The 17676-nt window shown below is 33.5% G+C and overlaps 1 protein-coding gene across 1 annotated transcript; it reads right to left on the reverse strand.

Moving 5' to 3' along the window:
- Nucleotides 1-13212: 13212 nt before the first annotated feature.
- On the reverse strand, nt 13213-15843 carry LOC105791419 (probable indole-3-pyruvate monooxygenase YUCCA10). The gene is made up of 4 exons (XM_012619484.2): nt 15160-15843; nt 14674-14907; nt 13683-13805; nt 13213-13595 (listed from the first exon to the last, which is right to left on the reverse strand). The coding sequence occupies exons 1-4, from the start codon at nt 15769-15771 to the stop codon at nt 13431-13433; spliced, it is 1134 nt and encodes a 377-aa protein (XP_012474938.1). The 5' UTR covers nt 15772-15843; the 3' UTR covers nt 13213-13430.
- Nucleotides 15844-17676: the final 1833 nt, after the last annotated feature.

The following is a 17676-nucleotide window of genomic DNA, read 5'->3' on the forward strand; positions in this document are numbered from 1 at the left end:
TGCTTTTTGATTATGGGCCTCATTGGGCCAGCTAGGGTTTGAAAAATTAGGCCGTTTTAGCCCAATCTACATAGACTGTTATTTTTTTTTGGTTTTGTTTGGGCCCGGGCTAAATTGGGCCTCAACAGTTTTGTTAGCTAAACAAGGATGGCGGTTAGTTACTAGTCTGGATTCGTTGTTAGCTAGAATTTATAAAGTGAAATATTACCTTGGTCAAGTTTTTGCGAAGCAAGACTTGGGGCTTATCCTTCGTATACTTGGCAAAGTATATATGCGGCACGGGGATTGTTAGAGCAACGGATGGGTTGGCGAGTAGGAACAGGAGAGAATATCTCGATTTTGCATGATCGTTGGCTGTCGCAAATGGCTAGAAACAAGGTCCATACACGTCCCATTAATGATTCGATCTAAACAGTGGCTCAGTTAATTGACCAGGAGAAACAAATGTAGAAAGAAGAGATAATTACCAGTATTTTTTCTATTAAAGATGCGAAGATGATCAAATGCATTCCCTTATCCAAAACTGAATGTGTAGACTGTCAGGTGTGGCGTGGGGAGAAAACAGGTTAATATACCGTCCGTAATGGTTACAAAGAGCTCATGACCCGAAACGATAATACAGAAATCCCAGATAATATACAAATGATTTTTAAAAAATTATGGTCTGTTTCTATGCCTACTAAGATTAAGCTAATGATGTGGAGAGCATTACGAGGCTTCATTCCAACAGGCCAAGCGCTCTTTAAAAGGAGGATCTGAAATACCGTAATCTGTCCTCGGTGCAATGCTGAATTGGAGACTTTCCTACATGTGATTGCAGATTGTAATCAAGTCAAAAACGTCTAGGAAGCAATAGGTATATCCTGGTCTAATAATCAGAATCTGGAGACCTTTTTGGATTAGACTATTCACCTAGTACAAGACAGAGAGGGTCTAGAGAAAGGTTGTCATAGTGGTTTGGGAAAACTGGTGGGCCTGTAATAGACAAGTTATTGAAGGCAAATCAGTAACAAGGCAGGAGACAACGGCAAATATTATAAGCATGATTGCTGAAATTGATGTGTTAAAGGAGAAGTTACCTACTGTAAGGGAGGTGGACACAGACCGCTGGAAACCCCAAGCTTTGTGGGTGAAATTGAACTTTGACAACAGACAAAACCCAAATAAAAAAGTCATGCTCGGGATTTATCATTAGAAATGAAAAAGGGGAAGTAATGGGAAGTGGAGTTACCCTTCATAGCAACATCTTAGACGCGTTCTTGGCAGAAACTAAAGCCTGTTATCAAGGGCTCCTTTTTGCTAAATAATCGAGGTTTGCAAAAGTAGAAGTTTAAGGGGACTCTCGGAAGACAATCGAGAAAATTAATCAAGAAGGAAATAGAATAACAGATTTAGATTCAGCTATAGTAGATATCAATGCCATTGGAAGGACTTTCCATCAGATCAGATTTAAACATGCAAGAAGGGAAGCCAATCGAGTGGCACATTTCATCCCTAGGGAGGGGCACAGTAGATCAGAAATACCTTTTGGATAAAGGACACTCCGGACTAGCCTGATGGTTCACTAGCGGCCATGCTTCAGTCATCAGAGAAGTTTTTGATGGTGGTCTGGATTTTTTTGTTTTCTACCGGGTTTCCATTTATTTTTTACTTTGTTGGTTCCAGATGTCCTTTGGATTTCCTAAACTTATAAATGTTGGTTGTTTTTTCTTTGGATTACCTTAATGGAGATCACGGTTTTACCCCTAAAAAAATTGAAATAAAATCTCAAATCAAAATAGAATAAACTTTAAAATAACTTCCAACAGTCAAATTGTCACACCCCAAAATAAAATGGGCTAATTGGAATAATTAACTAAGAAATGAAATAAGCTTGATGGTTAAATAGTTAGTGACCTCTTTAGAGGTCCTAAGTTTAAGCTACCCTTTTCCCATTTCTCCTCATTTTATTTTCAGCAACTTAGGATAAAAACCATACTAAAATAAATATTGTTAGGAGTAAAAACTAAATAAAAAATAAGCTTCAAGTTTAATGGTTAAAAGCTTGCTTCCCTTCTCATTAGCCCAAGTTTGAAACACACTCCTCCCCTTTCCATTTTTTTAACTCCGACCAATTTTGGGTAAATTGCCCATACCGCCCCTAGGGTTTGTAAACCCTAAGTATTTAATCAATTAATTTCCTATTTGGTCTTCACTTTCCCTCTTTTCAAATCCTAATAGAATTGCTCTTCATCTTTTCTATTTATCATCTTTTTTTCTTTTCCTATTCTTTACACCATATTTTGCATCTTTTTGTTGTTGATAATCTTTCTTTTCCATATCAAATAAATTCCCGTTAAATCATTTTTCTACCGATTGTTGAATTCATCATCAATAGCCCCCGTATCTTCATCAAAGTTCAGTAAGTACACCCGTTTCAATAAATAGAACTTGTAATCTCATAACCTCATTATTCCACAAAGATCTTTCACTTGATTAATCAATCTTTTTCAGTTCTAACCAAATCTTTCGATAAATCTTGTTAAATCTTGAAATCAACCATTAATTTATGTGTAAATGTCATTTGAAGGACCTAATTTAGGTGAAGCGAACCAGAACCAAGCGTGAAGAACATCGATCAGACCTCCAACGACAGGTATGTGTTCTTTTACAATGGAATCGGGGCAAACTGTGTGTAGAATTAGGGCCACATGGTCTCCCACACGGCCCTCTACACAGCCATGTACCTTGTAAACCCTAGGCTAGTTCGTGAACCACACGACCACAACCCTCTTACACAATCGTGTCTCCTTTGTAGGTTAATTTTTGCAATTGCCACATGGCCAGTTTGTTACACTTTGTCCAAAAATTTGTGAATTGTTCTATTGAGTCCCTATAAAGACTTCAAACTATTTTTAGAGTTTGATTACTCACGTTTGAACCCCTAGTAATATGAATAATTGAAAGTTTTGATCTAAATGACTGAATTACTACTTTTATATGCATAATATGTGAACAATACATGCCTATTGTCTCTATATTACTGATTGCATGTTCAACATGCCTTTTGATATCATTAAACTGAATACATGTTAAGCATGGATTTTCTACCGTACTGATTTGTTATAAGCATGTCTATTACTATCATATTGATCTGTTATAAGCATGTTTATTGCTACCGTATTGATTTGTTATAAGCATGTTTATTGCTACCATATTGAACTATTATAAGCATGCCATATGGCATTGCATGGGGTGGGACGATATGAACAAAGGAGGTGTGAGCATTTTATCTACATCGATGAGTGGTTTATTGATATTAGTCTCAAGGCCCAAAATAAGGCTCATGAACATGATGGGCTCAAATTGTCTCATGCCTAATAACATGGTCGAAGGCCAAGCAAATTCAAGCAAGATTGAAAGGAACCATCCAAGATTTTGTTACCAAGGCCTAGATGCGCTCATGACCAAAAAAGAAAATCAAGAAACTGAATCTTGGTTCAATTTTACTGTTTCGAACAATTTCAAGAATCAAGAAAATCAAGATTTCAAATCTTGGAAATCTTGGTCCAAGAAACTGAATCTTGCCGCCAAGGCGCATCAGATTTCATGTACGAGCTTGAACGAGCCAATTTGGACAGCAAACGGATCACAAGACCAAGTTCTTGAAAAATGGCCCATTAAGATGTCTCCAAGCCCATCTTGATGTTTGGAAAGTAATTTAATTGAATATCAGGCCAAATTATCAAAGTGGCCCAAATTATAAAAAATTTTAACTATAGGTCCAATTTTATTTTAATAGATGGATCATCATGTAAGAATTCAGCCCAAAGAGTCCATTTAATTCCTTTGGCTAAATTCTCATTAAAAGTCCACATTTAGAATTTTTTTGTTTTTTTTTGTTTGATGAGTTGTCATGTTAGTTATTCCATTAGGGTTAGGAAAACTTATTTTGGGGGCCTATAAGTAGCATGGACGTTCACCCTTATACACACACAATTATTTTATGTTTTTTTTTGAGTTAATAATAATTCTCTTTAAGTTTTTCTTCAAGAATTGCTCTTGAGTTTCTTTTAAAAGCTGTTTTAACAATCTTTCAGGTTGTGGGAATCATTTTCAAGCTTTTTCTTTCCAATATCTCTTTCTTGGAGGGGGAATTAGAACCATTGAAAGGAGCTGTAGATTTTTAATGTTTCCAAGGCTTCTTAGGACGTCATCTTCTCTTTTATATCCTTAATTTATCGTTTCTTGCTTATTTAAGTTAGTTCTTGTCATTTTGGCTTGTTGATTTTATTGATTTTCGTTTTAGGTTAAAGTTGCTTCAAGAAAGACGTTCTCCTATCTTATTTCATCAAGAAAGACATCAAAATTAGGAGTTTTAATCTTTTCTTGTTGTTTTAAGCATTCTTGCACAAAACAGTTTGCTTTTGTCTTTAAAATCACTTCTAACAAATCTATTTGTGTTTTATTTTTCCAGACCTGGTTAGGGGGTTTTCTTGATGTCTAAGGACGATTTCTTTCCATCCAAGAAACCCTAATTTGTTCTCTTTTAGACTCTTTACCAGTCGGTTCATCTTTCTTTTGTTTTAATTTCGTTACTCTCATTTGTGACAATTAATCTATTTTCTTTATTTCTCATTTCAGTTTACATTTGTCGAGAGATCTAGGATAGATCTGCGACTTTAACAAACTTTACGATCCACTTCCGCATTCATCCACATCATTCTTTATCATTTATCCTTATGAGCAGTTTATCTACACTGATGGGTGGTTAATCCACCTTGTATTAGTAGCTTTTATCTAAACCAATGAGTGGTTTATCAACACCGTATTAGTAGCTTTTTTTTGCACCAATAAGTGGTTTATCCACACCATACTAGTGTCACGGGCCGCAGTTCAAAGCCCGTGACCATCGCACCAAATGCATCCAATGGAGGTCTATTGCTTAGATGGGGATCATTTGGCCTACGAGAACTGGCCCGATTCAAAGAGCTATTGGACAGGACTGTCAGATTGAATCCTAGTTGGCCCGATACTGAAGAGATGGCAACTTAGGCTAATATGGTAACTAATCTTAGAAGATAGAGGGAATCATATCTTGTAAAGATTATATTAGATTTGATAAGGCTTATCTTGTAAATCCCTAAAATTAAGGGATATGGTTAAATCTCATCCGTCGATGTAAATGTATCTTGACCGTCGGTTTTGGGGGAGCTCAACTATAAATAGAGAGCCTCCCCCTCATTTGTACTCACTCCTGAATTGTTTCATTATTCTTTGTGAATAAGAGAATTGAGAGCATTTACTCAAACACTTTGCGAGCGTTCTTTCTGTTGTTCTTTGTTGTTCTTCTTTTGGCATAAATCGCTTCCGCTCTTCAATTTGGTGCCTTGGAGGAGTTCTAAGAGAATCCTCACTTGAGTTAAGGCTAACTTGGGCAAGTTTTGGATGAACGGATTGCCTAAGGCCGCACGGATTGCGAGACAAAAGGTCTATCCCCGTGACACTAGCAGCTTGTCTACAAAAACTTCTTATCAAAAACTATGGTGGTTCATCCACAATGATGAATGGTTCATCCACACTGTGGTGTAAAGGTAGAAGAGTCCTAGGGGAACTCCTATTGTGGTGTGTAATGGAGTTGGGTAGGATCTATTCTGATAAATTGAAACTACATCATCATGCATGAGCATGTGCATACTTAAATTGTGAATTCAAAAATATTATGACATTGATGTGTTGATCTAAAGAATCAATACTCTAAATCGTTTTATTGGTGTGATTGTTCTGAGAATTGCTATTTTGTATGAGTTTTCTATTGTTTGCACTGATTTACTTGTTATATGACTCACACTGAGCTTCATAGCTCATCCTCTTTAATTTCCATCTTTACATATAACCCACCATGTAAGGACGCAGACAAGGCTTCTGGAGGATCTCGACTCAGAATAATTTTTTCTATATTTAAAAATATTTTAGATTTATTATTTATGTCAAATTGGAACGTTGATAATAACAATGAATCAGAAAGAAAGAAAAATAGAACACATCAAATTTTACATGGAAACCCTTTCAAGAAAAAATCACGGGCGGAGAAGAAGAAAATTCACTATGTCGAATTTGAATGATACAAGAGGAGAGACGAATACGTCTATTTATAGGTTTAAAAACCTTATTCTAATCAAATATCAAATAGGGGAAGTAAACTTCTATACAGATTCCACTTGTGCAGCTTCTATCGTACCACGGAGGGCTGGGTTGCGACCCCAGTCCAGTATTTTGCTTATTGGGGATCTACGATGGGCTGCGGCCTTCACCCTCGTAGATTCCCCTATCTTACCACTTGTATTTTATTTTAATAGGAATTTATCTCACACAACTCTAACAATTTAAAATTTATGATTTTCAAAAGTAGTCTTATTTTATTTATGAACCGTGGCATGAAACTTAGATTTTGGGATTTATATAGCATGCATGACATTTACTTTAATTATAAGGTTTTGAAAAAAAATAGATATTAATTAATTATACATGAAATTGGGTTTTTATTAAAACTATGATTAGATATCAATTTTCCGTTTCATGTAGACGAGCTTTGAAAGATATATTTATTTATAATTCTATAATACAACTTTTGCAAAACAATCATTAAGATCAACTAATTTTTTAAATTAAATCGTACTCCTGTTTGAAATACGCTAAGTTTTCTTCAGAAATTAAAGAAAACATTTTAAACATCGATAGTTCTTCTAGGCCATTTCGGTGGTCAATGTAGTCTTCCAAATTCGGACTTAACATCTAGGTTGGGTTAAAGAGGTTACACAAATAAAATATCATCTTGTAAATAAGATCTCAATTCAAAATAGAAGAAACAAATTAGAAAGGAATACTTACCATAAAATAAAATAGCATCCCACCTTAAGAGTCTAGCCATCAAAAGCAAGGTAAGAACAAATACATAATCAATACGAACAAAATTCTCTTTATGTTTTTCTTTTTAAGAATTTCTCTTGAGTTTTCTTTTAGAAGAGTTTTAACAATCTTTTCAGATTGTGAGAATCATATTCAAGCTTTTTCTTGCCAATTTTTTTTCTTGAAGAGGAACTTGAAGCCATTTGAAAGGGGTTGTGGATTAATTTGGTTTACATGACTCCTTAGGACTTCCACATGTAACTTTCCATCTTTTCCATCTATCATGTTTCGTTTTTTTGTTATTATGTTTTATTCTTGTTTCATTATTTCTAATCTTTAATTTGGATTTCTTGTTTTTTTTTCAATCTTTTATTTCTTTTTTTTCTATTTTTTCTTACGTGTTTTAATTGTTGTCCTTTTAAATTCTTAGATCTGACTTGGATTTGTTTCCGTTTCAAGTTGTGTCAAATTCCAAGTTTTCCCTTCATTCGTCTAAAGCCCTAAGCCAAATCCGCGACTTGGACAAACTTACAATCCTCTTCCCTCATCTTTTTATCATTTGATATTAGTTTCTAAGGTGTTTTAGGTGTTCTTTGTATTTTTCTATAAATCAATTTCCAGCAAAACAGCCTCAAAACAATTTTTTTTTTACTCAGAAAAATTTTGAAAAAATATTACTCAATGGGTAAATGTTTTTCAAATGATCTTAAATTTTACATACTATTATTTGACACTCTCTTATAATATTAAAAAATATTTCCCACAAAAAAGTGACCGAAAAAGAGGAAAAAATAGAAAACTACAAAAAAATAAAAAATATTTTGTGGGTTGAATTTTGTACTAAAACTTTCTATATCAGATCTAAATTATTTGAGAAGGCTCCAGTTTAAATTTCATGATTTTTGGAAATCAGGAATACCTTTAATGAAATTTCTCAAGTTGCTTCACAATTTTCGGGTTTTTAGCGATTGTCATTGATTCTTAGCCTTAGCCTTAGTTTTCATTTGTTTCTGTTTTTTATTGTTCAATTACATATTCTAACACTTAATTATTTCTTGTGTTAGTAGGTTAAAACACATTGCACATTCATTCCTCTGTGCAACACAATTCTTTGGTGTCTAGCCGATTTTAGACTCCTATTGTCATTAGGTTTGCTTTGCTAGATTGATTCTCACACATTCTGATTGGTTAATATAAACATTTTTAAAAGACTAGCAAAATTAATTCTTATCTTATTGAGAGTTTAATTCTATTTCTTAGTGCACAACGATGAAACTTGCTTAATTTTTTTTCTTTTCTTGAGTGTTGTGTTCTTTTCAGGCTTTCACAATGATTCATGATACTATGACCGAAAAGTTACAAAAGGATCAAGAGGTTCAAGATGTTTGTCACACCCCAAACCCGGCCTAGACATTATGGTCGAATCTGGTAATGTTACAACGAAAGGTTTTGAAATCAATGTCATTTCGATAAATCAAACCAGTTTTATAATTATTACTGAAAGCATTATTTAATTAATTCATTTTTCAAAACACATCTTACAGCGGAAGCCTTATAAATCGTTATATTTGAAAATCTAGTTCGTATTTATAGAAAAACTTTTGTTTAGCAAAAACCACATTTTAGCCAGCCGTCGCAAATAAAGATTTAAATCAAAAATCCAAATCTAAAATAAAACCAAATAGTCCAGAGAGTCCCTTAGTTACAAAAACCGCTAATTAAAAGCAGTTCACAAACTTCTGGTCACCGTGAGACTCTACCGCACCAATCCTCCTAAGTCTGTGGATTACTTGTACAGAACAGACAAATAGATGTGAGTTTTCGTAAACTCAGTGTGTAATCCAACAAAAGCAAACATGCAATATACACTGAAATCTCATATACAGACAGAAACAATTTTGGACTTAGGTCCATGACAGATGTAGATAACAGAATCAGATAAGCAGAGTCCTACCCCCATCCTCTACACACCATCTCCGACCATTCTATCACACCATGTGGGGTTAAAAACATCAACCCATCCCTACACACCGTATAGTGTCAATACAACACATGTCAGATAATTTGCAGACAAACTGCTAGAAAATAGGCAGAGAGTCACCATACAGATCACTTCCTCCGCATATACAATTCTCGCCCCAATCATCAATACAAAAATACAGATACAGTAATATCATGCATAACATGCTCATATACAGATAACAGAATATCAGATCACATAACTTAGGGTTTGGTTAGCCCTTACCGACCCTACGGTAGGCCCATAGTCGATCAAAATGATCCGTGCGACCCTAGGAAAAATTTCAGAATTATGGACCCACATGTCCGTGTGGCTTGCCCGTGTGGGCCCACACGCCCAGTTTGGCATTGCCCGTGTGGTACACACGGTCTGGCCTAAAACTCACACACTTGTGTGGGCCCACACGGCCACACTCGCACCATCACACGGTCGTGCCTTGCGCACAGTTGCACCTTCGTCAGACACACGATCGTGTCTCACACACGCCAACCATACAGCTGGGCACACGCCTGTGTGGTGTCGACAGAAGGCTTTTTCAGCTTTCACTGAAACCAAATTTTCTACGTTTTGGGAACACAACTGGTTCGTTTTAAATGTTACAGCGATCCTGAGCCCTCCAAAACCTAAGAAACAGTATCCCATTCACCAATTAGCAATCAATTTACGAATCAACACATAATTCAAAATAACGCACAGAACTTACCGACAACACGAACAGTCACTAGCGTGATTTAGACTATCGAAGTAAAACTTCTCTGCTCACAACCTTCTCCTACACCACAAATTTACAAGAAAACAAACCCTTAACTACTCACCAATTTGCCAAAACAAAATGTATAACTCTAACCAGCGTTTTGTAAATCAAATGTTACAGAAATCAAAATCTCACTTACCAGAATCGTACGAAGAACACCAAAATATTGAGAAATAAAGATATGACAGCAGATAAAAAGAAATAGAATCGCAAGAAATGAGAGGAAAAAGAAAAATGGCAGGAACAGAGAAACTAACGTCAGATTGTTTTTGGAAAGAGAGAGAAATTAAATAAAAATTTGAAAAATAAAATAAAAATAAAAGATATAACAACATATCTCCTCTTTTTCTCCCACTAACCCACTAACTCACAATCACCACAGAATTTTAGCTCTACCAAAAATTTATCAGACAATCGAGCAAAAATTAACACCCTCACTCACACAAGGATTCAAACACAGGACCCCCAATACACTAACTCCTTACTACTCGAACCAGTAGGCTCATCTGATATAAGTTTACTAAAGATAAGATATAACCCAATCCACCAAGGATAAAGCTAAGATTAGAAAAATATCAAAATTTGCAAATATGGGACTTGAACCTAAGACCTCACACATACCCAGAACACTTAACCACTAAAGCAAATACACACTTGTGTCAAGTATTTACAGAAACAGAAATAAGTTAAGCGAGGCGTTACAATGTTTGAAATCAACAATGAGACACTATTTTTAGACACAATCACCAAAAGTTTTTAACCTGTCTAAGTACCCAAATTGAGTGTTTGACTCATAATTAGGGCGATGATGATGGTGTTGAGGTTGAACAATCTCGTGCTCGTAGAAATAATTCTAGGCATGTCCCTCTTGCTAATGGTGAGATTTTGGTTGATAATGATTGTGGCATGCCTTCTTGGCTAAACCAAGTTCTCTATTCCACAATTTCGTGGAAAGGATGATCTAGAGGCTTATTGAGATGGGAAAGTTGGGCAAAAATTAGTATGCCAATTCAAGAGGAGATAGCCAAACGAAAGGAGGAATACGATTGATCTCTCACCTGTTGTTAAATGTAATTTGTGTAGTTCGAAAGATCATAAGGGTTTACAATGTCCAATTCAATATCCAACTTGAGAAGAAAGTAAGTATTATTTTGTGCATTTTGTTGAATCTTCTTACTCTAGTGGAAAAAAGATTTCTGATGACAAACTTTGTAAACCGAAAAAAGATGGTAGTGAGAATTTTTTCCTCGAATCTATGGATTTATATGAGATAGAAATGTCATGTTCTCTTACAAAGATGTATTGTATTGAACTGAATTTTTCAAGAATTTCTCTTGAGTTTTCTTTTAGAAGAGTTTTAACAATCTTTTCATATTGTGGAGATCATCTTCAAACTTTTTTTTATCAAGTTTTCTTTCTTGGAGGGAAATTTAGAGCTGTTTGAAGGAGGTTATGAATTCATTTGGTTTTCAAGGCTCCTTAGGACTTCTACACGCTACTTTCCATCTTTTTCATCTATCTTGTTTCGTTTTTTTTTCTTTTTTGGTTATTATGTTTTGTTCTTGTTTCATTGCATCTAATCTTTAATTTGGATTTTTTTCCTATATTTTATTACTTGTTTAATTGTTGCCCTTTTAAATTCTTAGATTTGACTTGGATTTGTTTGCGTTTCAAGTTGTGTCAAATTTCAAAATTTCCCTTCATTCGTCTAGAGCCCTAAGCAAATTCACGACTTGGACAAACTTGCAATCTTGTTCCCTACACGTCTTTATCATAGTGAAGTGAGAGAATTTATTATGCATGCAGACTTCTCTTTAAGAGTGAGCATTCGATCAAATCGAGTGAAAAAATTTCAAGTTAATTGAGTTGATGAGTCATATTTTATCATCATAATTCGATTTAAAATTTTTTCGATTCAAGTCAAGTCGAGTGAAATTGTTCAAGTTAAACTAAAAAATTAAACATGCCAAATTAAAATCTTATTACAAGATAACTAATTTCATGTTAGAGCACATAAATTTCAAACCATATATATCAAAACGTTTTCAAAGAATAATAATAATAAAATATAAACTTAAATAACTGATTAACTTATTGATGTCCCCAAAATTATTATTTTAGGAAATTTTAAATTTTAACTTTATATATTCTTTATATATTTTAAAAAAATTAAAATATATTTCTTTTGAATTGTTTATAAATATTTTGAATTTTGAAAATTATTTTGAATTATTTTGTAATTTTGTTGAGAGAGAGACCAATTTGCTCATTTTCAAAATTGACAGGGACTAAAAAGGTATTTACACCAATTTATTATTCGAATTATTTGAGTTATTTAAATTGTAAAATTCAATTAAACTCGAAGTCGAAACTCGAATTTCTTATTTGAGTTGACTCGAATAACTCTAATAAGTCGAATAACTTGATTCGATTAATTCAAAATTTAAATTTTATTTATTTTTTCAAATCGAATCGATTTTGCTCATCTCTACTTCTCTCGTTACCCTACCATAAAACTATAGTTTCATATGGATTTACCTTATCTCATTTCGTCTTGTACGTCATCTCTCCAAACAAGCATTGACATCCATTCTAGATGCCAGGTATGCACATAGGATGGAATTTATTTCTATTTTTCTTCTTGGTTGGTGATATTGCAAGGTCATGTTCCTATTCCAGCTATGCCACCACTACTTTACCCAACGAGTGGAGGATTTGACAATGTCAATGCTAATCCCCAGCCTTCTGAAGCTAATCCTTATTCTAGTTAAGGTCACTTCCATATCAAAAGTAAGAGAATAGGTAATCCCTATATGCTATTGACAATGAAGTTTTTTGTTGATTAAGGGCGTATGGTACGTAATACTTTTTTACAAGGTTAGCTAGTCTATTAGACTTGCAGCATATGGAAAATGGGATGATTTCATAAAACAAAAAAGACATTGACTCATTTTGCTTTGGGGGGTTGAATTTGTCTTATGGGAAAGCATATAAACTTTGCAAAAAAGAAAATTTATCTAGTGTCAAAATGTTTTAGGCCAATAGAAGTCCAAACTTAAGCTAGCCAACAGGCTTTTCATTTGATAATTTGGGATTATGTTAATGGTTGGTTGACATGATTTGAATTGTGCCAAAACAAATGTAAATATGTCATCATTCTTCTATCTTTTTCTTTTTTTTAAAAAAAATTAGATGTTAAATATAGTCTTAAATATGACAAGGTTTGTTGTGTAAGTTTACACGAAGGAACCACTGAAGCTATTATGAGAGTACCAATCTGTATCATGTTTGTTTTTTTCTGTTCTTTTATGATTGCTCTTTTTTTTTATGATAGCTCTTTTCTCTTAACAAGGGATCCTACCTCGTAGTTTTAAAACTAGACCTAATGAATATCATGACCATATTGTTTTTTTTTTCAGGCAATTGGAGTCAAATGGCATTCCTCTCATCTGATGATTTTGTATTCATTTGAAAGTCGATGCCACCCCATGGGTCTGGAGCTTTCTACAGTTCTCCTGTATGTGATATATTCCATACAATAGCACTACAGTACTATAACTCTCTTGGATTTACTAAGGAAATGATTATTCATACAGATAGCTTAAACCCTAAACCACCTCGGTTTGGCTATATCATGCATCCATCTTTCAACACATACATCCGTGCATAGATGCATGCATGCATAAGTACATAGTCACAAGTGAACTAATATGTGTGTTCTGCTTGGTATAGAATATGTAATATTGGTGGATCAAAGGAACCATTTAGTTACTGAAGTGAGTTGATATCATCGGCTATGTTGAGTGCATCGCTAGCCGCCCCATATAGCCCCCTTCTCGACAGACCGACGCAGTACAAACCATTCTTTCCTTTCCAATGGTTTGGGAAACTCAGCTTGGAAATCCCATCATCATTCAGCAGGTAATCATCTCCCTGTTTCAGTTTATTATAGTAAAGCGCTGTTAGTTTGATGTTGTGGTTTGAGAAGGGAAAACACAGGGTATGGTATGTAGATGTTACCTTAAGCCAGACATTAGTGGAGCGCTTGAAGCCGGTGCAGAAGACGATTGTGTCGAAGGGATGCGTTGTGCCGTTCTCGAACACCACCTCATTGCCTCTTATGCTACATATAGACGGCAACACCTGCAAAATATTATGCATTTTTGGATTATTTGAAAACCAAATATCTAAGCGAAGTAAGATGCCCTAATTGGGCCCGGCCAGGGGCGGTCTATATTTTATTAAAAATTTCAGTCAAGCTCATATCAAATTTGCCCGTTCCGAAAATTTTACCGAAGTCTCTTTTATTTTTATAATTATTTTAATATTTTTAATTAGAATTTTTAGCTTTTAAAAGATTTTATAAAAAATAATATTAATTTTTTATACAATGATTAAAAATACGCATAAGCCCTCCCAAGTCATGTTCTCTTGTACTAGTGACGATGTCAATACCAATTGAGTTAAGACTTAATCTAAGTAAAAAAATATTATAATATAAAAAATACAACTTTTGGGAGAAATAATTATATGAAAGCTGTGATTCCATGTCATCTTTATCCCTTTCTAATAGTAGAATGATAAATCAAATTTTTCCTCTTGATTTTTAGCTTTTTCCTTTTAAAAAATTCAAATCTAACAAAAATTGTTTAAAATGAGGAGGAAAAATCTGAGGTTGTTTTTAGGATAATTAATTTGTATTTTATATTAATTGAGATGGGGACAAAAAAAAATATAAAACTCACGTCAGAATCCCAAACCAGTGAATAAATAAAGGGGAAAAGAGAGTTGAAAATGTAAAAGAGATAGTTAAGGTTTTTGTTAATTGCAAATGACATCACCAACTTTTTTGGTTCACGTTATTGTTACAAACCCTCGTACCCTCAATTCCTTTTTCTTCAAGATTACCAATCAGATTGTCAATTTTCAGTTGGATTGGGTTGACCGTGTCTACAACAATAACTAAAAAAGGTAACAAAGTAATTGGTAGAAAAAATGAAAATAATATTACCTGAATCTCCTGGGACTTGATCTTCTTACATGTACCAATATCAGTAATAGGGTATTTTCCATAGACAGCTTTCATGAAAAATGGACCTTCCTTGGGCCTGTTGATTCCGTACTTGGACAAGTCCCCATAAACAAGCTTGCTAAGCATCACCATTAACGAGTCCACCAAGTTCACCCGTATATACTTCACCAAAATTAGCCCCAAGTAAATCATATCCCTTGAAAGAATGTGAACCTGCAAAACATATCAACCATTGCAACCATTACAAACTACTACAAGTTAAATATGGTTTTAGTCCTCGGTAATGATTTGGTATCACATTTTTTAAAGTTTTAGTTTTAATAAAATCATCACAAAATGATTTATATCAACATTATTTGAAAAAAGTTAATCCTATTAATTTATTAGTTATTTAGAATCATTAATAAAATTATAAATCATGTGAAATTCGAGCACTATGGAACCAAAGTTCAACTTCTTAATTACCGGGCTTCGAACAACTAAAGAAGTTTGGGCACCATGATTGGCAAGGTCAAAAGCGATCTCCATGCCCGAATTCCCCGACCCCACAACCAAAACCTTCTGGTTTTGAAACGCCTTCCCATTTCTGAACCGCGTCGAATGAAGAACATCACCGGGGAAAGTATTAAGCCCTTCAATCACCGGCGTAAAAGGGTTGCTCGTTTCACCGCTAGCCACCACCAAGAACCTCCCTTCCAACTCCTCCACCTCGCCGGAACCCAAGTTCCTGGCCTTAACGATCCATTTCCCGGTCTCTCCGTCGAACTCCGCTGACTCGACGGTCCGACGGTACAAAGGGCTGATCTTAAAACGAGAAACGTAGTCGTCTAAGTAGCTTACGAACTGTTGTCTGGAGACGAAACGTGGGTAAGAGTCGGGGAAGGGCATGTGAGGGAGCACGCAGAATTGCTTGTCTAAGTGAAGGTGGAGACGGTCGTAGGCGTATTTCTTCCACAGAGAAGCGATACAGTCTTCTCTTTCAAGGATTATGTATGGGATTGAGTGGTGGTTAAGGCAAGCCGCCATGGCCAGCCCCGAAGGGCCCGCTCCGACGATAATGACCTGTTCTTTTTGCATCCCCGACGATAATGACCGGCTATGTAGTGGCGCGATATCAAGCAGAATGGGTCGCTGCCTTGGGGATGGAAACAGAGCTGTGGGCAGATATTTATACTATTATTGTACCACATTGTTTATTGAGAAATTATTTGTTACGGTTGGAGATTTTAGATTGAAGATGAAGGGTTGATAAATGTGGTTAAAGATAATAGTAAATTATTTTAAAAATAGAAATATATTATAATCTTTTAAGGTTATTTGTCATATTTATATATTTATAAAAGGTAAAATGCATTAGTATCATTAAATACTTTTAATTATTCCATTATGAAAAGTTACAAAATAGTTATTCAATTATTAATATTTTTTATCACTCAACTATGAAAAATTATAAAATAAACATTCAACTATCTAATTTTATTTTATTTTATCACCAACTGCCTAATGGTGACAATTTAATGTTGATTCTAAAAGACAAAATTAAATAATTCGGTAATCATTTATGTAAGAAAGAGTATAACTTACCTTTTATAAAATTGTAATTAGAGGAATGGATTTAGCTATTCTAATACGTGTTGATTTAAAGATTTTATATAAAAAAATTAAAATAAAGTTGATATAGAAATATGTGTTGTTAATTTGATTACACGTAGTGACATGAGACTTGCTGCTTTGAATCGGTAATGACGAAAAGATATGATCCTTTCTTATTTATTGATTTGACTTGCGGTGCTACACTCTTTCACAACTCAATTTTATTTTGTTTGGATTATACAATCTTCAATACTAAAAATATTTTCTTAATTAAATACAAATTTTGGTACCAATTAAACAAAATATACGAATATTAGGTGTACACACAGATTTGGTTTGGCACCCACACCTTCCCCAAATTGAGGATAAATTACAAATATATATATACACATTCGAATATTTATATTTAAGATTAAATTATTATAAAGTAGGAATAAATTTAAAATTAAAATACAACTCACACATGATAATATCTAAATTATAATAATTTTTTAAAAAAATTACATGTGATTTACACAAAGAGTGGATCGTGATCTGGGATTTCAAAATTCTAAACATCTTAACCCTACTATAAAATCAAAGTTTCATTGATAAAATTAGTTGCCATTAATAAAGGGATCATACTCAAAATTACGCATGCAATTTTGGCTAATGTGTAATGTTATATATGACCATTTAGTGCGTATATTTTTATTTTAAAATATCATATTAGTGAACTTATTAGAAAAATTAAACGAAATTGACAATTGAACCTAAAATTTAAAACATAAAAGTTTAAATTTCAAATATACAAAAAATATATAAGTGCTTAAAAGCATATTTTAAACTATTATATATAGTATCTATTTTAGTTACACCTACGTTCTTGTTGTACAAATCTCATAGATTAGATTTTTAAAATTTTATATAAAAATCAATTATAAGTGGATATGGTGTGATGGTTATTAAAAAAATTATAATTTTTTATTTTAACGCGTCGTAAAAATATAAATTATGTATTCAAATAAGAAAAAAAAGTATATACTCATACTATTATTATTTAAAAATTTTACTTAATTGCTATGATGAATTAATCCTGAATTTATTTAAAAGTATAATTATTTTATATATTGTTATTGAAGTAAAAAAAAATCTGTCTAGATTGATGTTATTTGTTTTAGAGTAAACACTTGGCATTAGTTTAGATATGCTTATTGAATTTTTTTACTCCATTAATATTGTACAGAATAATTACCCTACTAAAAATTATTATTTATACCAAACAACAAACAATATGTAAGAATATTTTAATCTAAAATATATTATTTTAAAGATATTTTTATTTTTATATGAAATCTAAAAGTTACATGCATATAATGGGATTTGAATTTCTTAAATTTTATTATTTCA

Source organism: Gossypium raimondii, chromosome 8 (genome assembly GCF_025698545.1).
Source record: "Gossypium raimondii isolate GPD5lz chromosome 8, ASM2569854v1, whole genome shotgun sequence".
Lineage (NCBI taxonomy): Eukaryota > Viridiplantae > Streptophyta > Magnoliopsida > Malvales > Malvaceae > Gossypium > Gossypium raimondii.